A 21,767-nucleotide genomic window follows, 5' to 3' on the forward strand; every position below is an offset into this window, starting at 1 on the left:
GCGGGCGCCTGTAATCCCAGCTACTTGGGAGGCTAGGACAGAAGAATCGCCTGAACCCAGGAGGCGGAGGTTGCAATGAGCCGAGATCACGCCATTGCACTCCAGCCTGGGCAATAAGAGTTTCCGTCTCAAAAAAAAAAAAAAAAAAAAAAAAAGGAAAGAAAGAAAGATAACTGTAAACATACAGAAAGCTGGAAAACTAAAATGAATACAGAGAACACCCATACCCTTTACTCAGATTCACCTATCCCAAATAGTGGGATATTGTCAACATTTTCCCTCGCTGGCTATATTTACTCTCTTTTTGTTGGAAAACAAAACAAACATCAGTCCACAGGTTTCTGTTATAAGTCACGTAGGTATGAGATAGATTAATAAATTCACTGGAGAAGGCCGGGCACAGTGGCTCACACCTGTAATCCCAGCACTTTGGGAGACTGAGGCGGATTGCTTTGAGCTCAGGAGTTCAAGGCCAGCCATGGCAAAACTCCTGTGTCTACTAAAAATACAAAAACTAGCCAGGAGTTGGTGGCTCACACCTGTAGTCCCAGCTACTTGGGAGGCTGAGGCTGGAGAATCGCTTGAGCCCTGGAAACGGAGGCTGCAGTGAGCCAAGATGATGCCATAGTACTCCTGCCTGGGCGATAGAGGGACAACTTGTCTCAAAAGAAAAAAAAATTAGGGAAGAATTTGAAAGTAAGTTATATACATCATGGTCCTTTACCCCTAAATATTTCAGTATGTATTTTCCAAGAATAGGGATATTCCCTTTCATAACCACAGTACAGTTATTGACAGTTATCAATATCATACATTTACGTTATTACAGAACTTTTCTATAATCTGCTTCTAATTTTGTCAGTTAATCTAATTATGTCCATTTTAAAGCATTCCTCTTAGCATTACAAGATCCACCCTAGGGTCAGAGATTTTGTGTTGTCGTGTCTTTTTAGCTTCTTTTAATCTGGAAGACTTCTATAGCTTTTGTTGTTTAGACTTTGATATGTTCAAAGCATAAGTTCTCTCCCCATTTCTACTCATTCCTTATTTGATGTTTCTTTTGCCTAAATCAATTTAGGTTAGGTTACTCATTCTTTTTTTTTTTTTTTTTTCCCGAGATAGAGTCTTGCTCTGTTGCCCAGGCTGGAGTGTAGTGGCGTGATCTGGGTTTACTGCAACCTCCGCCTCCCGGGTTTAAGCGATTCTCCCACCTCAGCTTCCTGAGGTGCTGGGGGCTACAGGCACCCATCACCACGCCCGGCTAATTTTTGTGTTTAGAGACTGGGTTTCACCATATTGGCCAGGCTGGTCTCGAACTCCTGACTCCAGATGATCCGTCTATCTCACACTCCCAAAGTGCTGGGATTACAGGTGTGAGCCACTGCACCCGGCCATAGGTTACTCATTCTAAGCCAGAATCCTGCAGAGGTGATGTTGTGTCCTTCTCAGGGTATTGCACGCAGTGTCCATCTGTCCCTTGTAGGCTGATGTTAAGGTGTTTCCAATTTCTCCACTGTAGAATTGGGCTTTTCTCCCTCCCTTTCAACAATAAGCATGTAAATATCCTCCCCTCTCCTCCATTTAGCACTTTAGCACCCATTGATTCTTGCTTTATCCAGCTTTCACTTTGATGGTTGTAAAATGATGCTCGGGTGATCTTTTGAATCACTATCTGTGAGTGGGTGGGTAGGATTTATGCACTCTTTTCAAAACGATGCATGACTGTAACTGTGAATAAACTCTGCCTTTCACACTGAAATAGAATTCAAATTGCTGTCCACATTAGACATAAAGCAGTTTTTCCATCTAAGTGTAGGAGTTGACATATCGAAATACTTGTTCTTGCCATAAGTGGCGCTTATGAACTATAAAAAGTTGTAATGATTTATGGAAAATAAGAATGTTTATGCTTTAAAAGTGTATGAAATTGACTTTTCTTTCAAAAAGACAAACTGTATATTTTGCTCCTTTAGTGCCTTCACTCTAAGCACTCCCCAGCCAGCCTTTGGCCCTCCTGAGATACCACACGCCTATATGACGTTGGTCAAGTCATATGACCGTTTTTAAAAATAGACTATTTTTAAGAGCAGTTTCAGGTTCACAGCAAAATTGAGTGGAGAGTTTGGAGAATTCCCATGTGTCCCTTGCCCCAGCGTCTGCATAGCCTCCCCCAACCCTTATCAGCATTCCCCACCAGAATGGGTCGTTTGTTACAATCAATGAACCTACATTGACACATGGTTATCACCCCAAGTCCATAGTTTACATTAGGGCTCACTCTTGGTGGTGTACATTCTGTGGATTTGGGCCAATACATAATGATGTGTACCCACCATTAGTGTCATACAGAATGGCTTCACTGCCATAAAAATCATCTGGGCTTCACGTATTCATCCCTTCCTCCCCCCCAACCCCTGGCAGCCACTGCTCTTTTTACTGTCTCCATAGTTTTGCCTTTTTCAGAATGTCATATAGTTGGAATCATACATTGTGTATCTTCCTCAGAGCGTCTTCTTTTGCTTAGCTATATACATTTAAGTTCCCTCCATGTATTTTCAAGGCCTGATAACTAATTTTTCTTTCTTTTTTTTTTTTTTCCTTTTTGAGACAGAGTCTCGCTCTGTTGCCCAGGCTGGAGTGCAGTGGCGTGATCTCAGCTCACTGCAAGCTCCGCCTCCCGGGTTCAAGCAATTCTCTGCCTCAGGCTCCCGAGTAGCTGGGATTGCAGGTGCCCACCACCATGCCCGGCTAATTTTTGTGTTTTTTTTTTTTTTTTTTTAGTAGAGACGGGGTTTCACCATCTTGGTCAGGCTGGTCTTGAACTCATGACCTCGTGATCCACCCACTTCGGCCTCCCAAAGTGCTGGGATTACAGTCATGAGCCACCGCGCCCAGCGGTGGTTTTTTTTTTTTTTTTTTAGTGCTGAATAGTATTCTATTGTCTGGATATACCATACTTTATCCACTCACTTATTGAAGGACATCTGATTGCTTCCAACTTTTGGCAATTATGCATAAAGCTGCTATAAACATCTGTGTGCAGATGTTTTGTGTGGACATAAATTTTCAACTCATTTGGGTGAATACCAAGGAGCGTGATTGCCAGATCATATGGTAAGAGTATGTTCAGTATGAAAAGAAACTGCAGACTGTCCTCCCAAGTGGTTGTCCATTTGCATTCTCACAGATGACTATTTTTGAAGTCCCAGTTGGAGGGAGCAGGTGAGCTCCACCTTCTAGCCCATAAGGCTCTGTAAGTGATGGCTTTGTGATGGGAACTTGACTGATACCCTCATGGGCGAATACTCAAGAACTTAAAGCTCTTTACAACCAAGCCAAACCCACGAGCAGGTTCCACCATGCCTTGGCCATTGCCAGACAAAACCCCATTGTGTTTTTGCTTGATTTTCGTCCTTCTGTGACATTGACACTTCAGGCCAGGCTAGTTGTTTTGCAGAACGTCCTTCATTGTGGATTCGTCTGATTGTTTCCTCGTGATTAGATGCCGTTAAACATTTTGATCAGCAGTGCTGCAAAGATGAATTCTTGTCCTTCTGAGTGCCTCACATCAGGAAGCACAATGACATCTATTCCATTATCGAGGATAGGTCTGATCACTTGGTTAAAGTGGTGCCTGCCAGATTTCTCCATTGTCGAGGTCCTTTTTGTTTGTTTTGTTTCTTTTTTTCTTTTTTTCTTTTTTTTTTTTGAGACAGTCTTGCCCTGTCTTCCAGGCTGGAGTGCAGCGGCGCGATCTCGGCTCACTGCAACCTCCACCTCCCTGGTTCAACCGATTCTCCTGCCTCAGCCTCCCGAGTAGCTGGGATTACAGATATGTGCCACCACTCTCGGCTAATTTGTTTGTATTTTCAGTAGAGATGAGGTTTCACCATGTTGGCCAGGCTGGTCTCGAACTCCTGATCTCAGGTGATCCGCCCGCTTTGGTCTCCCGAAGTGCTGGGACTACAGGCGTGAGCCACCGCGCCAGGCCTCGAGGCCCTTTTTTTAAAAAAATTGTCAGGGAAGTTCAGCGGCGTCTTGGCAGTTGGTTAGCAGGATGATTTTCGGCCTCAGCAAGCTTGGGTTTGAAGAGACCCCACTGGGGCGGTCCGCAGGACCCCCGGGGGTTTCCTGGGAGGTCCAGGGCTAGCGCCGGGCGCGAGGAGGCTGCGCCGTTTGTGACGTTAGCGGCCGGCTTCCCGGGCCCAGGCTTTCGCAAGCTATGGCAGCCGGCAGGGGCGCGCTGGGCCTCGCGGGCGGCTGTTGGGCTGCCCCTGCCGGCGGGCTGCGCGCGCCATGCCCTGGTGGAGTAAACTCTGCAGTGAGTAGCACGTGCCCCCAAGCGGCAGTTCGCCCCGCGGCGATGGCGGACACGGAATCCCGAGGGCCACCACCAACTGTCCCTTAGGACCGACCCGAGATGGGTGTGTGGGTTTTCCAGCCTCCTTCCTTCCAGTCCCAGGCTTGGGAAAGCCTCTCTACTGGCCAAGTCGCGCAGGGACAGGTCGGGAAGGGCCTGCGCCCGTGGCATCCCAGCCCAGGCTGTAGAGCCGCCCGCTGCCCTTGATCTTGCCCCAGCCCCCAGCCCCAGAAAGGAAAGGCCTCGTTCTGGGTCCCGTGATATAGGTGCCAAAACGCTCTGCGCTAGCAGCCTACCTCCCGGAAGACTCTGGCTTGAAAGGGGAGTCGGGGGGTTGGAAAGGACATGGCTGTGGCTGCAGTCACCTGGGGAGGTGGGCGGCAGGGCAGGTCGAGGATGACCCAGGCCTCGAAAAGTCACCAGGATTTAGCAAAGTTGCCCTCACTGTGAGGCCTGGAGGCCAGCAAAGTGTGGGACGCAGAACAGAATGGAACCGGCCTCAACACTTGGGCTGCGCCATGGGGAGTGTGAAGCCCAGGGATGGGGCAGGCTGGGAAGTACGGTCTAGGCTTCAATGCGGGTTCCAAGCCACACGATCGCATGTGTTTTGTGGTCAGGATCTCAACAGCGCGGGTACAGATATAGGTACCTGCCGGGCTAGGTAGGTTAGAAGACTATTCTCTAGGCCCTGAAGCCATTAGGAGTCCACAGCCTGTTGATGTGATAGAAGCGGTATTTTAGGAGGCTTTGCTTAGCAGGTACCTTATATGGAGTGAGTAGATTGCCCCAGCACAGAGGGTACGTGGAGGCCGAAATCAGGCTGAAGCACAAAGCATGGAGGCGCCAGAAGATTGTTGTGACAATTTAACTCTTAGGATTACTTAGGTTAAAAGAGACTGCAGACTAGTTGACCAGTTACAACTTAAAATTTTTCTGTATACATTTTATTATGTGTTCAACTCATAACTCACTTACTCTATATAAAGAGAACATTTGATTATTGTTAAGCTATACTGAACTATCAATAGCTGTTCAGTAACAGCTACCTTAGATACTGATGGCAGTCGCCCAGGCTGGAGTGCAGTAGTGTGATCTTGGCTCACTGCAACCTCCACCTCCTGTGTTCAAGTGATTCTCCTGCCTCAGCCTCCCAAGTAGCTGAGACTACAGGCATGCGCCACCATGCACGACTGATTTTTGTGTTTTTAGTAGAGATGGGGTTTCACCACTTTGGCCAGCATGGTCTTGAACTCCTGACCTCAAGTGAACCGCCTGCCTCAGCCTCCCAAAGTGCTGGGATTACAGGTGTGAGCCATAGCACCTGGCCCAATAACTGTTTTGTTCTGCCTGCTGGCAGCTGGTTCACGAACCTTTATCTCCCTAGTTTTGACTATAAACATTTCGGCCCTTTCAGAATGAAACGGAAGTGTTTCCAATGGAAACACAGATTTAAGAGTGGAGGGAAAATAGTGAGGGGGAAATGGTTGTGTGACACCAGCTTTCTACTCCTATATTAGCAACATGTCTGCATTTTCTGATTCCAGGGAGGTTGATGAGTGTTTGTTTTTAATCACATGCTTGCTGGCAGGATATGTAATTTGTTTGTATTCTGTACTAGTGAAATCATACTAGAATAGAGTTTGTTATTGGAATTTTTCTTTTTTCTCTAGTATATTTCCAATTATTTTATCCAACTTTTTCAAAAGGAAAGTCACATCTCTTAAATTGCATTAGAAGTGTTTGCAAAAAGTTCTTTTGTGACCGCCAGGCACAGTGGCTCACGCCTGTAATCACAGCACTTTGGGAGGCTGAGGCAGGCGGATCACCTGAGGTCAGGAGTTTGAAACCAGCCTGGCCAACATGGTGAAACCTTATCTGTACGAAAAATACAAAAATTAGCTGAGCGTGGTGGCAGCCGCCTGTAATCCCAGCTACTTGGGAAGCTGAGGCAGGAGAATTGCTTGAACCCAGGACGCGGAGGTTGCAGTGAGCTGAGATCGAGCCACTGCACTCCAGCGTGGGTGACAGAGCGAAGACTGGCTCAAAAAAAGAAAAAAAGAAAAAAGAAATAGTTCATGGAAATACATTTAAGGAAACATTTGGATTTAACTATAAACAAATTCATCACAATGTCAGTTTATAATAGGAACAAATAGAAACTTAGAGCATTTTCTTATTTCACAATACTATACATGCTTTAAAAAATAATGGGAAGAGTGTATATATCTAAAATGTAGAAGTAGTTTAGATCGTCGATGTCTGGACTTTTCTTTCTCTTTGAATATTTGCTTCAAAGTTTAATATGAGTGTTTAATTTTTCCTTATTGTTTGTTAAGTCTAATGTTGGTCACAAATGTGTATTTTATAAAGAGAAAAGGAAAATTCTTTAGGAAGTGTGCCTCAGATCAAAATAATGAGATTCTTGGGTTTTTCATGAAACCTTCTTTGCTATCTGAAATGTTTAGTTCTCAGAGGTAAAACTAAAATGTTTTGTTTTAAATGCTACCTTAGATACTGCCGGCAGAAAAAATGAGCCTTGCTGATTATCGAAGCTGTTACAGATGGTGAGTCTATGGCATCACCACTGAAGCAAAGGCCCTTATTGAGTCTCTGAAGAATAAGAGGCCCAGATAACCTGTTCATCTATGAATATCCAAAAATCTAGCAATATTTGAAAAGAAAAAAAGAACTTTAGCTTAACTTAGAGAATAACAAGGTACAAGGACAAAAAAAAACTCTAGGTCACACTCTTGCCCTGACTTGGTTGGGTACCTTAGGCAGTTTTGTTGTTGTTGTTGTTGTTGTCTGTTCATTTGTTTTTTGAGTCAGTCTCGCTCGGTCACCCAGGCTGGAGTGCAATGGCATGATCTTGGCTCACTGCAACTTCTGCCTCCCGGGTTCAAGCGATTCTCCTGCCTCAGCCTCCTGAGTAGCTAGGGCTACAGGCGCCCGCCACTACGCCTGGGTGGTTTTTGTATTTTTAGTAGAGACGGGGTTTCACCATGTTGGCCAGCCTGCTCTCAAACTCCTGACCTCAAATGATCCACCTGCCTGGACCTCCCAAAGTGCTGGCATTACAGGGATGAGCCACCGTGCCCAGCCTAGTTTTTTACTTAACTTTCTGGGGTTCAGTTTCAAAATAAAACCAAATAAGTAGTATGATGGCAATTTGTAGACATAGATTTGTAATATTTCATAAATAAGAAAATTAAATTGTTTTCAGAGTAATAAGATTATATAATTGGAAGGAATGTATGGATTTGGGGAAGAATTCTATATTTCTAAATATTTCTGCATTTCAAGTTATTTATTGCTGTGTTCTAAGTCTTGTTGTATGTACTAGTTATAATTTTTTTTTGGGGGGGGACAGAGTCTTGCTGTGTCGCCCAGGCTGGAGTGCAGTGGCGCGATCTCAGCTCACTGCAACCTCCACCTCCCGGGTTCACACCGTTCTCCTGCCTCAGCCTCCCGAGTAGCTGGGATTACAGGCGCCCGCCACCACGCCTGGCTAATTTTTTGTATTTTTTAGTAAAGACGGGGTTTCACCGTGTTAGCCAGGATGGTCTCGATCTCCTGACCTTGTGATCCGCCCGCCTCGGCCTCCCAAAGTGCTGGGATTACAGGCGTGAGTCACCGCGCCCGGCTAGTTATAATTATTAACCTTCAGTTTGTGCTTAAAACATTAAGTATATTTTTGCAGTTTTTGTTAAGATCTTTTTGGTGTCCATTTTAATTGACCTTTTTGTTTGTACAAAAATCAATATATGTCCTATATAGAAAATTAGAGGCTGGGGGCAGTGGCTTATGCCTGTAATCCCAGCACTTTGGGAGGCTGAGGCAGGCAGATCACCTGAGGCCAGGAGTTCTTGAGACCAGCCTGGCCAACATAGTGAAACCCCATCTCTACTAAAAATACAAACATTAGCCAGGTGTGGTGGCACATGCCAGTAGTCCCAGCATGGGACTGAGGGCAGGAGGGACTGAGGGAGGCTGAGACAGGAGAATAGCTTGAACCCGGGAGGTGGAGGTTGCAGTGAGCCCAGATGACATCACTGCAGCCTGGGTGACAGAGTGAGACTCTGTCTTAAAAAAAAAAGAAAAGAAAAAAGAAAATTCAGACAAGCAAAACTAAAATAAATGACATTCGCATCCCCCAGAGATCATATGTGAAGGATGTGTGTGTGTGTGTGTGTGTGTGTGTGTGTGAGAGAGAGAGAGAGAGAGAGAGAAAGGAGAGATAGTTGTTTTTAAGCCCGAATGAGGTCATTGTGTATACTGTTTGGTAACCTGCTTTCTGCAGTCAAATCTCTACCCTTTTATTTCAATTAAAATTCATCTCATCCAATCCCAAAGCTCATACTCAGTATTTCCCAAGAAGACCCAAAAATGTCCTTTCGCTGTTTTTCCCTAACAAATATCCAATTCAGGATCATGCCAGGTACCTCTGGTTGTTGTGTTCCTTAAATCTCTTAATTTGTTAATTTAACACAATACATCTCCCCTCTACTTCCCCCCATTAAATCACATTGACTTGACTTTTCCCCTCAATGATTTTAAAATTACAAACCCAGAAAAATATAGTAAACACTTATATACACTTGACCTAATTCGCCATTTATGGAAAGCCACATCAGCCGCCCCACCACCCACCAAGCTATTTGAAAGTTACTTGCGGACAATCCTTTTGTGTTTCTGCTGGATTTTCGTCCTTCTGTGACACTGACATTTCAGGCCAGGCTAGTTGTTTTGCAGAACGCCCTTCATTGTGGATTTGTCTGGTTGTGTCGTTGTGATTAGATGCCATTAAACCTTTTGATCAAGAATGCCACGTAGATGAATTCTTGTCCTTCTCAGTGCTTCACACCAGGAAGCGCGATGGCATCTGTCCCATTATTGAGGATGTTAAATGTGATCACTTGGTTAAGGTGGTGCCTGCCAGATTTCTCTATTGTCAAGGTCATTTTTTTGAAATTAAGTAATCTGTATGTTGGTATTCTGAATGTATGTTTCCTGACAGCCTTTTACCCGATGGTTTTAGCGGTTTATGATCCTTGACTGAATGAGTTATTAAAATGGTGTCTGTAAATTGTGATTTTCTAAATCTAAAATTCTAACAATAATGACTTTGAGGATCAAAGTAGAAGTTATACCTATATTTATTGACATTTTTTTTTCCTTAAAGAAGTGCTCCCTTCTCCTCATTTACCTTTTTTAGTATCACTCTTGATTCATGGATTCTTTTTTTATTCAGTGTGTTGTAACCCATCAATGTCATTATTCTCTTTCTTTTTCTTTTTCACGTCAGACGAGTAATGTGCCATCGTGGTATCAATGCACACATTGCACATGAACACCCAATCATCACTCTCGTAAACTACAAAGGATCCATTATTCTTTTCTATGCTTGAAAGTTTGGGCATTGGGAGCCCCTTCAAGCCAGTTCTTGTGTCCTTTTGACATCTCCATCAGCTTTTGAGCATCTCCTTTCTGTCACAACAAAATATTCTTCATAGGTCCTCTGACCCAGCCTGGAATTTCTCCAAAGAGCTCTGGTCCCTTTTGGGGACCTGTTGAGGTCGGACTTAGTTACCACATAGAATGTCCCCTTCTTTAGATTGGTGTAGATACTTGTTTGTTCTTTAGCTTGTTCCTCAAACCCTATATTTCCTATTAAGTGGGAAGTTATATCTAAAACTTGATGGATTCTTGTTTAAAATATGGGTGTGATGTGGGATTCCATCTTACATTGCAACAGAAGATACACTACCTGGTTGACTCACTCTTAGAGGTGCCATGACTACTTATGTGGAACTAATTTTTTGATAGTTAAGTTTGTCAACTTTCCCTTTAACAAGCAACAGAAAGAGCAGATAATTCTCTTTGAACCTGAATTTTTGAAGGTCATTGGAAAGAAGTAGACATTAATCTATTAAGATTTGCAAATCTCTGTAAGATCTCACTTTATCCTTGAATTGCCTGGCATTAAAGAAAGTATTAATTGGCCATATTTTAAAAATATTTAATTTTCACTGGGCGCGGTGGCTCACTCCTGTAATCCTAGCACTTTGGGAGGCAGAGGTGGGTGGATCACTAGCAGTCAGGAGCTCGAGACCAGCCTGGCCAGCATGGTGAAACCCCTCCTCTACTAAAAATACAAAAATTGACTGGGCATGGTGGCTCACGCCTGTAATCCCAGCACTTTGGGAGGCAGAGAGAGGTGGATCACCAGGTCAGAAGATCGAGACCATTCTGGCTAACACAGTGAAACGCCATCTTTACTAAAAATACAAAAAAAAATTAGCCGGGCGTGGTGGTGGGCGCCTGTAGTCCCAGCTACTGGGGAGGCTGAGGCAGGAGAATGGCGTGAACCCAGGAGGCGGAGCTTGCAGTGAGCCGTGATCGCGCCTCTGCACTCCAGCCTGGGCGACAGAGTGAGACTCCGTCTCACAAAAAAAAAAAAAAAAAAAAAAAAATTAGCTGGGCATGGTGACAGATGCCTGTAATCCCAGCTAATCGGGAGGCTGAGGTGGGAGAATCACTTGAACCTGGGGCAGAGGTTGCAGTGAGCCAAGATCGTGCCACTGCGCTCCAGCCTGGGCGACAGAGTGAGACTCTGTCTTAAAAAAAAAAGTTAATTTTCTTGGACTGGGCACTGTAGCTCACACTTGTAATCCCACTGCTTTGAGAAGCTGAGACAGGAGGGTCACTTGAGCCCAGCAGTTGGAGACCAGCCTGGAGAACATAGTGAGATCTCATCTCTACAGAAAATAAAAATCTTAGCTGGACATGGTGGCATGTGCCTGTAGTCCCAGCTACTCGGGATGCTAAGGTGGGAGGATTCCTTGAGCCTGGGAGGTTGAGGCTGCAGTGAGCTGAGACCACACCACTGCACTCCAGCCGGGGCAAGAGAGTGAGGCCCCGTCCAAGAAAAACAATTTTCTTGAATTGTAATCACCTTTTCTCTTCTCCCCACCCCCCGCCCCTTTTTGTTAATAGTTGGACAGAGAGACTCTGAAGATGTGAGCGAAAGAGACACCGATAAAGAGATGGCTGCTAAGTCAGCAGTTGTTCACGACGTCACAGATGATGGGCAGGAGGAGACGCCCGAAATAATCGAACAGATTCCTTCTTCAGAAAGCAATTTAGAAGAGCTAACACAACCCACTGAGTCCCAGGCTAATGATATTGGATTTAAGAAGGTGTTTAAGTTTGTTGGCTTTAAATTCACTGTGAAAAAGGATAAGACAGAGAAGCCTGACACTGTCCAGCTACTCACTGTGAAAAAAGATGAAGGGGAAGGAGCAGCCGGGGCTGGCGACCACCAGGACCCCAGCCTTGGGGCTGGAGAAGCAGCATCCAAAGAAAGCGAACCCAAACAATCTACAGAGAAACCCGAAGAGACCCTGAAGCGCGAGCAAAGCCACACGGAAATTTCTCCCCCAGCCGAATCTGGCCAAGCAGTGGAGGAATGCAAAGAGGAAGGAGAAGAGAAACAAGAAAAAGAGCCCAGCAAGTCTGCAGAATCTCCGACTAGTCCCATGACCAGTGAAACGGGATCGACCTTCAAAAAATTCTTCACTCAAGGTTGGGCCGGCTGGCGCAAAAAGACCAGTTTCAGGAAGCCGAAGGAGGATGAAGTGGAAGCCTCAGAGAAGAAAAAGGAACAAGAGCCAGAAAAAGTAGACACAGAAGAAGACGGAAAGGCAGAGGTTGCCTCCGAGAAACTGACCGCCTCCGAGCAAGCCCACCCACAGGAGCCAGCGGAAAGTGCCCACGAGCCCCGGTTATCAGCTGAATATGAGAAAGTCGAGCTGCCCTCAGAGGAGCAAGTCAGTGGCTCGCAGGGACCTTCTGAAGAGAAACCTGCTCCGTTGGCGACAGAAGTGTTTGATGAGAAAATAGAAATCCACCAAGAAGAGGTTGTGGCCGAAGTCCACGTCAGCACCGTGGAGGAGAGAACCAAGGAGCAGAAAACGGAGGTGGAAGAAACAGCAGGGTCTGTGCCAGCTGAAGAGTTGGTTGAAATGGATGCAGAACCTCAGGAAGCCGAACCTGCCAAGGAGCTGGTGAAGCTCAAAGAAACGTGTGTTTCCGGAGAGGACCCTACACAGGGAGCTGACCTCAGTCTTGATGAGAAGGTGCTGTCCAAACCCCCCGAAGGCGTTGTGAGTGAGGTGGAAATGCTGTCATCACAGGAGAGAATGAAGGTGCAGGGAAGTCCACTAAAGAAGCTTTTTACCAGCACCGGCTTAAAAAAGCTTTCTGGAAAGAAACAGAAAGGGAAAAGAGGAGGAGGAGACGAGGAATCAGGGGAGCACACTCAGGTTCCAGCCGATTCTCCGGACAGCCATGAGGAGCAAAAGGGCGAGAGCTCTGCCTCATCCCCTGAGGAGCCCGAGGAGATCACGTGTCTGGAAAAGGGCTTAGCCGAGGTGCAGCAGGATGGGGAAGCTGAAGAAGGCGCTACTTCCGATGGAGAGAAAAAAAGAGAAGGTGTCACTCCCTGGGCATCATTCAAAAAGATGGTGACGCCCAAGAAGCGCGTTAGACGGCCTTCGGAAAGCGATAAAGAAGATGAGCTGGACAAGGTCAAGAGTGCTACCTTGTCTTCCACCGAGAGCGCAGCCTCTGAAATGCAAGAAGAAATGAAAGGGAGCGTGGAAGAGCCAAAGCCAGAAGAACCGAAGCGCAAGGTGGATACCTCAGTATCTTGGGAAGCTTTAATTTGTGTGGGATCATCCAAGAAAAGAGCAAGGAAAGGGTCCTCTTCTGATGAGGAAGGGGGACCAAAAGCAATGGGAGGAGACCACCAGAAAGCCGATGAGGCCGGAAAAGACAAAGAGACGGGGACAGACGGGATCCTTGCTGGTTCCCAAGAACATGATCCAGGGCAGGGAAGTTCCTCCCCCGAGCAAGCTGGAAGCCCTACCGAAGGGGAGGGCGTTTCCACCTGGGAGTCATTTAAAAGGTTAGTCACACCAAGAAAAAAATCAAAGTCCAAGCTGGAAGAGAAAAGCGAAGACTCCATAGCTGGGTCTGGTGTAGAACATTCCACTCCAGATGCCGAACCCGGGAAAGAAGAATCTTGGGTCTCAATCAAGAAGTTGATTCCCGGACGAAGGAAGAAAAGGCCAGATGGGAAACAAGAACAAGCCCCTGTTGAAGACGCAGGGCCAACAGGGGCCAACGAAGATGACTCTGATGTCCCGGCCGTGGTCCCTCTGTCTGAGTATGATGCTGTAGAAAAGGAGAAAATGGAGGCACAGCAAGCCCAAAAAAGCGCAGAGCAGCCCGAGCAGAAGGCAGCCGCTGAGGTGTCCAAGGAGCTCAGCGAGAGTCAGGCTCATATGATGGCAGCGGCTGTCGTTGATGGGATGAGGGCAGCTACCATTATTGAAGAAAGGTCTCCTTCTTGGATATCTGCTTCAGTGACAGAACCTCTTGAACAAGTAGAAGCTGAAGCCGCACCATTAACTGAGGAGGTATTGGAAAGAGAAGTAATTGCAGAAGAAGAACCCCCCACGGTTACCGAACCTCTGCCAGAGAACAGAGAGGTCCGGGGCGACACGGTCGTTAGCGAGGCGGAATTGACCCCCGAAGCTGTGACAGCTGCAGAAACTGCAGGGCCATTGGGTGCCGAAGAAGGAACCGAAGCATCTGCTGCTGAAGAGACCGCAGAAATGGTGTCAGCAGTCTCTCAGTTAACCGACTCCCCAGACACCACAGAGGAGGCCACTCCGGTGCAGGAGGTGGAAGGTGGTGTACCTGACATAGAAGAGCAAGAGAGGCGGACTCAAGAGGTCCTCCAGGCAGTGGCAGAAAAAGTGAAAGAGGAATCCCAGCTGCCTGGCACCAGTGGGCCGGAAGACGCGCTTCAGCCTGTGCAGAGAGCAGAGGCAGAAAGACCAGAAGAGGATGCTGAAGCGCCAGGTCTGAAGAAAGAGACGGATGTAGTGTTGAAAGTAGATGCTCAGGAGGCAAAAACTGAGCATTTTACACAAGGGAAGGTGGTGGGGCAGACCACCCCAGAAAGCTTTGAAAAAGCTCCTCAAGTCACAGAGAGCATAGAGTCCAGTGAGCTTGTAACCACTTGTCAAGCCAAAACCTTAGCTGGGGTAAAATCACAGGAGATGGTGATGGAACAGGCTATCCCCCCTGACTCGGTGGAAACCCCTACAGACAGTGAGACCGATGGAAGCACCCCCATAGCAGACTTTGACACGCCAGGCACAACCCAAAAAGACGAGATTGTGGAAATCCATGAGGAGAATGAGGTCGCATCTGGTACCCAGTCAGGGGGCACAGAAGCAGAGGCAGTTCCTGCACAGAAAGAGAGGCCTCCAGCACCTTCCAGTTTTGTGTTCCAGGAAGAAACTAAAGAACAATCAAAGATGGAAGACACTCTAGAGCATACAGATAAAGAGGTGTCGGTGGAAACTGTATCCATTCTGTCAAAGACTGAGGGGCCTCAAGAGGCTGGCCAGTATGCTGATGAGAAAACCAAAGACGTACCATTTGTCGAAGGACTTGAGGGGTCTATAGACACAGGCATAACAGTCAGTCAGGAAAAGGTCACTGAAGTTGCCCTTAAAGATGAAGGGACAGAAGAAGCTGAATGTAAAAAGGATGATGCTCTTGAACTGCAGAGTCATGCTAAGTCTGCTCCATCCCCCATGGAGAGAGAGATGGTAGTTCAAGTCGAAAGGGAGAAAACAGAAGCAGAGCCAACCCATGTGAATGAAGAGAAGCTTGAGCACGAAACAGCTGTTACCGTATCTGAAGAGGTCAGTAAGCAGCTCCTCCAGACAGTGAATGTGCCCATCATAGATGGGGCAAAGGAAGTCAGCAGTTTGGAAGGAAGCCCTCCTCCCTGCCTAGGTCAAGAGGAGGCAGTGTGCACCAAAATTCAAGTTCAGAGCTCTGAGGCATCGTTCACTCTAACAGCTGCTGCAGAGGAGGAAAAGGTCTTAGGAGAAACTGCCAACATTTTAGAAACAGGTGAAACGTTGGAGCCTGCAGGTGCACATTTCGTTCTGGAAGAGAAATCCTCTGAAAAAAATGAAGACTTTGCCGCTCATCCAGGGGAAGATGCTGTGCCCACAGGGCCCGAGTGTCAGGCAAAATCGACACCAGTGATAGTATCTGCTACTACCGAAAAAGGCTTAAGTTCCGACCTGGAAGGAGAGAAAACCACATCACTGAAGTGGAAGTCAGATGAAGTCGATGAGCAGGTTGCTTGCCAGGAGGTCAAAGTGAGTGTAGCAATTGAGGAGGATTTAGAGCCTGAAAATGGGATTTTGGAACTTGAGACCAAAAGCAGTAAACTTGTCCAAAACATCATTCAGACAGCCGTTGACCAGTTTGTACGTACAGAAGAAACAGCCACTGAAATGTTGATGTCTGAGTTACAGACACAAGCTCACGTGATAAAAGCTGACAACCAGGACGCTGGACAGGAAACAGAGAAAGAAAGAGAGGAACCTCAGGCCTCTGCACAGGATGAAACACCAATTACTTCAGCCAAAGAGGAGTCAGAGTCAACGGCAGTGGGACAAGCACATTCTGATATTTCCAAAGACATGAGTGAAGCCTCAGAAAAGACCACGACTGTTGAGGTAGAAGGTTCCACTGTAAATGATCAGCAGCTGGAAGAGGTCATCCTCCCATCTGAGGAAGAGGGAGATGGAGCTGGAACAAAGTCTGTGCCAGAAGATGATGGTCATGCCTTGTTAGCAGAAAGAATAGAGAAGTCACTAGTTGAACCAAAAGAAGATGAAAAAGGTGACGATGTTGATGATCCTGAAAACCAGAACTCAGCCCTGGCTGATACTGATGCCTCAGGAGGCTTAACCAAAGAGTCCCCAGATACAAATGGACCAAAACAAAAAGAGAAGGAGGATGCCCAGGAAGTAGAATTGCAGGAAGGAAAAGTGCACAGTGAATCAGATAAAGCGATCACACCCCAAGCACAGGAGGAGTTACAGAAACAAGAGAGAGAATCTGCAAAGTCAGAACTTACAGAATCTTAAAACATCATGCAGGTAAGCTTCCTTGTCTTCTAAGATAATTTTTCTCTTTTATGCCAATAGAGGGCAAATTTGTTATATAAGGAATCGGGAGCAAATAATTAATGCCTTCGTGTAGAACCTTCAGTTGAGGAAAATAACTATCAACTAGATTCAAAGATCTAGGATAGTTTCATGGTTTTTGGTGATTGAAATGCCATTTAGTCTTATCGATGTTATGAAAAGAATGGCTTCGTTTTACCCCCTAATGTGACTGCTTTAGAAGAAAATAAAACGGCATGTGTGTGTGCACATGTGCGTGTTTGACCCAAAGGCATAAGAAATACATTGTGTTCACTCAACTGGCTTGTTGAGTTTTTAAAAAATAACTAGTGCTCCAGTGGCTGGGCTTGGTGGCTCACGCCTGTAATCCCAGCACTTTGGGAGGCCGAGGCGGGTGGATCACCTGAGGTCAGGAGTTCGAGACCAGCCTGACCAACATGGTGAAACCTTGTCTCTACTAAAAATACAAAAATTAGCTGGGTGTGGTGGTGAGCGCCTGTATTCTCAGCTACTCGGGAGGCTGACGCAGGAGAATTGCTTGAACCTGGGAGGCAGAGGTTGCAGTAAGCTGAGATCGCACCACTGCACTCCAGCCTGGGCGACAGAGTGAGACTCCATCTCAAAAAAAAAACAAAACTAGTGCCCCAAAATGGGTTAATATTAAACTGCCTGAAATATGGCTGATAGCTCTTTCAGAAAAAATGGATTTTTTTCCCCTAGCAGTAGTAACAAGTATTTTTAAAAATTTTCCAGTGCGTATAATGACCGACCCTCACTGTGTTAGTTACTTGCAGTTGCTAGTTTTGTGGTAGTGTAACATAATACAAGACCCTCCCCATCTTTGTTTTTGTTTTGTTTTGTTTTGTTTTTTTGAGACGGAGTCTCACTCTGTTGCCCAGGCTAGAGTGCAGTGGCACGATCTCGGCTCACTGCAAGCTCCGCCTCCCGGGTTCACGCCATTCTCCTGCCTCAGCCTCCCGAGTAGCTGGGACTACAGGCGCCCGCCACCACCCCCGGCTAATTTTTTGTATTTTTAGTAGAGACGGGGTTTCACCATGTTAGCCAGGATGGTCTGGATCTCCTGACCTCGTGATCCGCCCACCTCGGCCTCCCAAAGTGCTGGGATTACAGGCATGAGCCACCGTGCCCAGCTTTTTTTTGTTTTTTGTTTTGTTTTTTTTTTGGAGATGGAGTCTCACTCTGTCACCCAGGCTGGAATGCAGTGGCGCGATCTCGGCTCACTGCAAGCTCCGCCTCCCGGATTCACTCCATTCTCCTGCCTCAGCCTCCCGAGTAGCTGGGACTACAGGCGTCCGCCACCATGCCCAGCTAATTTTGTTTTTGTATTTTTAGTAGAGACGGGTTTTCACCGTGTTAGCCAGGAGGTCTCGATCTCCTGACCTCGTGATCCACCCACCTCGGCCTCCCAAAGTGCTGGGATTACAGGCGTGAGCCACCGCACCCAGCCCTATCTTTGTTTTGTTTTTTGAGAGAGCCTTGCTGTGTCACCCAGGCTGGAATGCCGTGGTGCAATCATGGATTGCTGCAACCTTGACCTCCCGGGCTAAAGCAAATCGCCTGCCTCTGCCTCTGTCTCCTGAATAGCTGCTGGGACCACAGGCACATGCCATTACTCCCAGCTAATTGTTAAATTTTTTTGTAGAGACAGGGGTCTTGCTATGTTGCCCAGACTGATCTCAAACTCCTGGCCTCAAGAAATCCTCCTGCCTCAGCCTCCCAAAGTGCTAGGATTACAGTCGTGAGCCACTGTGCTCAACCCATCTTCGTTTTGTTTTCTTTTGTTTTGTTTTATTTTTGAGACAGAGTCTCACTCTGTCACCCCGGCTGGAGTGCAGTGGCACAATCTCGGCTCACTGCAACCTCAGTCTCCCAGGTTCAAGCGATCCTCCTGCCTCAGCCTCCTGAGTAGCTGGGATTACAGACAACGCACCACCATGCCCAGCTTATTTTTGTATTTTTAGTAGAGACGGACTTTCCCCCAGGATGGTCTCGAACTCCTGACCTCAAGTGATCTGCCCGCCTCAGCCTCCTAAAGTGCTGGGATTACAGGCATGAGCCACCGCACCCGGCCCTATCTTTGTTTTTTGTTTGTTTTTGAGACAGAATCTCGCTCTGTCGCCAGGCTGGAGTGCAGTGGCACAATCTCAGCTTACTGCAACCTCCACCTCCTGGGTTCAAGCGATTCTCCTGCCTCAGCCTCCTGAACAGCTGGGACTATAGGTGCACGCCACCATGCCCAGCTTATTTTTGTATTTTTAGTGGAGACAGGGTTTCACCATGTTGGCCAGGATGGTCTCAATCTCTTTACCTCATGATCCGCCTGCCTCAGCCTCACAAAGTGCTAGGATTACAGGCATGAGCCACCGCGCCCGGCCCCGTCTTTGTTTTTTTAATGGAGTTAAACTATGGTATTATTAGGTCACTTTGACAACTATCCTGTTGTTAATAAATGAGAGAGAAAAAGGAGATTTTATTTACGCTGATTCTTCCTCCTCCTACAGTTAAACTCATTGTCTATTTGGAAGACCAGAATGTGAAGACAAGTAGTAGAAGAAAATGAATGCTGCTACTGAGACTGAAGACCAGTATTTCAGAACTTTGAGAATCGGAAAGCAGGCACATCAACTGATCTCATTTCTAGAGAGCCCCTGACAATCCTGAGGCTTCATCAGGAGCTAGAGCCATTTAACATTTCCTCTTTCCAAGACCAACCTACTATTTTCCCTTGATAACCATATAAATTCTGATTTAAGGCCCTAAATTCTTAACCTGGAACTGGAGTTGGCAATACCTAGTTCTGCTTCTCAAACTGGAGTATCATTCTTTACGTATTTATATGTATGTTTTAAGTAATCCTCCTTCTGTATCTATTGTATATTTTTTTCTTAATGTTTAAGGAAATGTGCAGGATACTACATGCTTTTTGTATCACACAGTATATGATGGGGCATGTGCCATAGTGCAGCCTTGGGGAGCTTTAAGCCTCAGTTATAACCCACGAAAAACAGAGCTTCCTAGATGTAACATTCCTGATCAAGGTACAATTCTTTAAAATTCACTAATGATTGAGGTCCATATTTAGTGGTACTCTGAAATTGGTCACTTTCCTATTACGCGGAGTGTGCTAAAACTAAAAAGCATTTTGAAACATACAGAATGTTCTATTGTCATTGGGAAATTTTTCTTTCTAACCCAGTGGAGGTTAGAAAGAAGTTATATTCTGGTAGCAAATTAACTTTACATCCTTTTTCCTACTTGTTATGGTTGTTTGAACTGATAAGTATGCTTAATCCTGAGGCAAAGTAGTGAAATGTTTTATGTGTTATGAAGAAAAGAATTGTAAGTTTTTGATTCTGCTCTTATATGCTGGACTGCATTCACACACGGCATGAAATAAGTCAGGTTCTTTACAAATGGTATTTTGATAGATACTGGATTGTGTTTGTGCCATATTTGTGCCATTCTTTTAAGAACAATGTTGCAACACATTCGTTTGGATAAGTTGTGATTTGACGACTGATTTAAATAAAATATTTGCTTCACTTAGATTTGCTGGTTTTATTAGATACCAGGAAGCCTGGGACATATGTGTACCACATTAGAATGATAAAGATAATGATTGATAAGCTAGAACTTTCTGATGTAGTCATTACATGAAACCCCTTTTCACTGGTTTGAGTTGTGTGTTCAGAGGAAGCCATGGCCGAGATGCTTTTCCTGAAATAAACCAGTAGCTTTTCAGATTGACATTCTTGCTACAATTCTACCATCTGGTAATTCCTGAAAATGTCAATTTTTTTGTGTTAATATTTTTGGTTTCAAACAATAACAAATGTCTCTAGAAAGAAATTTTAAGAAAGCTTAATAGCAAAAATGCCTTTCCTGAAATAATCTTGGAAAATGTTTTAAATGTCAAAATGATGAGTCATAGTAGTACATTAAGGGTTTGTTTTTTGTTTGTTTGTTTGTTTTTGAGACGGAGTTTCGCTCTTGTTGCCCAGGCTGGAGTGCAATGGCACAATCTCAGCTCACCGCAACCTCCACCTCCCGGATTCCAGCGATTCTCCTGCCTCAGCCTACATTAAGGGTTTTGTCAGACAATTGTCACACGAAGAATAGTGTCACTTATCTACTCTTGACATACAGAACTGGCCTGGCATATAGCTTTCTAGATTTTACTCAAACTTGGTACTCCAGTTTGAAAATTTAAATTTTGATTGCTGATTAGCTGGAAAGCCTAGTTTTAATGGAAAGAAAGTTTGCTTTTAAAACTGAAAGTAGTTTCTTTTATGCTAACAAATCTAACTTCATACATAATTGGCCATATTAGTAAAACACCTCATGATAGCAGTGTATAGTCTTGTTTGTAGTTGGAAGTCATCTTTTAGGAGTTATTCTCAAATATATATAATGGCTACCCATGCATCATTATTAAAATCCCCAAATTCAAAAAACCTCTGCGATTTTTTATATATATATATATATATATATATATATTTCAAAAAACCTCTGAGATTATATGTGTATATATATATATATATATATGTATACATAGATATATATATAAAATTCTTTTTTTTGGCCAACTGAGATTTAAATCCAAGTGCTGGTGTCTAGTTCTGAACATCAACTAAAGAGTTTTGGAAATGACAGCAATTTATAACACGTTCATATGGACTTCCTCTCTATGGCAGGAAGACATTCTGTGCTGTTTTGAACAGATTAAAGATTTGTGTAGTTTGTGGGAAATTGATGCCTTTGTTTAAATTCCACCCGCGTTTGTCTTTTCCTACCACCTGTGGCCAGGTGCTCACTGGCCATCACAGTTGAGATTTCATGAGTAGCTGCTTCATGACTGCTTTTTGTACTATCTGGATGTGCCCAGAGTTACTTCTGTACAAGCTCTGTATCTATGTCCGTTGAGAACGTTATTTTAACAAGAAGAACACCAACAGTAGCGTGAAATATAATACTGTTTTATAATTCTAAAGCTGCTGTTAATTTATGAAGTACATAATAATCTAATGTAAACTGCAAAAGTCAGAGCAAGTGCCTACATTTTGTTATTTTTGGCATTACTACAGAGCCATGTACAATAGAAAGCAATGCAAGACTTGTAAACTCTCACCACTTCTTGTAATGTCAAATGTTCCCCCTCAGGTTATTTTGCTTATGGTACCCATGAGTTGCCTCTCTCTGTACATAGATAAATTGTTCCAATATTTTCCTTTGATGTTTGGAACTACAGATAGTCAAGGGCTGGAAATTTTAGTTTTCAGTATAGCTTCCAGCTTAGCAATTACCTCTAGTCCAAGACG

The 21,767-nt window shown here is 45.2% G+C and overlaps 1 protein-coding gene and 1 pseudogene across 4 annotated transcripts in view; one reads left to right on the forward strand and one right to left on the reverse strand.

The window, feature by feature from the left end:
• AKAP12 (A-kinase anchoring protein 12) overlaps positions 1 to 19,995 on the forward strand; it is a 116,234-nt gene extending 96,239 nt beyond the window's left edge. For 2 of the 4 annotated variants that reach the window (XM_054490728.2, XM_054490730.2), the window contains 2 exons: positions 11,357 to 16,401; positions 18,951 to 19,995. In XM_054490728.2, coding sequence (XP_054346703.1) covers positions 11,357 to 16,389 — 5,033 coding nt within the window. In that variant the 3' untranslated portion in view covers positions 16,390 to 16,401; positions 18,951 to 19,995. Of the gene's footprint in view, positions 1 to 722; positions 4,425 to 11,356; positions 16,402 to 18,950 lie in introns of those variants that run through there. The other 2 variants (XM_054490731.2, XM_054490729.2) reach the window with 2 other exon arrangements.
• Positions 9,660 to 9,745, reverse strand: LOC129039815 (small nucleolar RNA U13; annotated as a pseudogene).
• Positions 19,996 to 21,767: the final 1,772 nt, after the last annotated feature.

The sequence above is a fragment of the Pongo pygmaeus genome, chromosome 5 (assembly GCF_028885625.2).
Source record: "Pongo pygmaeus isolate AG05252 chromosome 5, NHGRI_mPonPyg2-v2.0_pri, whole genome shotgun sequence".
Lineage (NCBI taxonomy): Eukaryota > Metazoa > Chordata > Mammalia > Primates > Hominidae > Pongo > Pongo pygmaeus.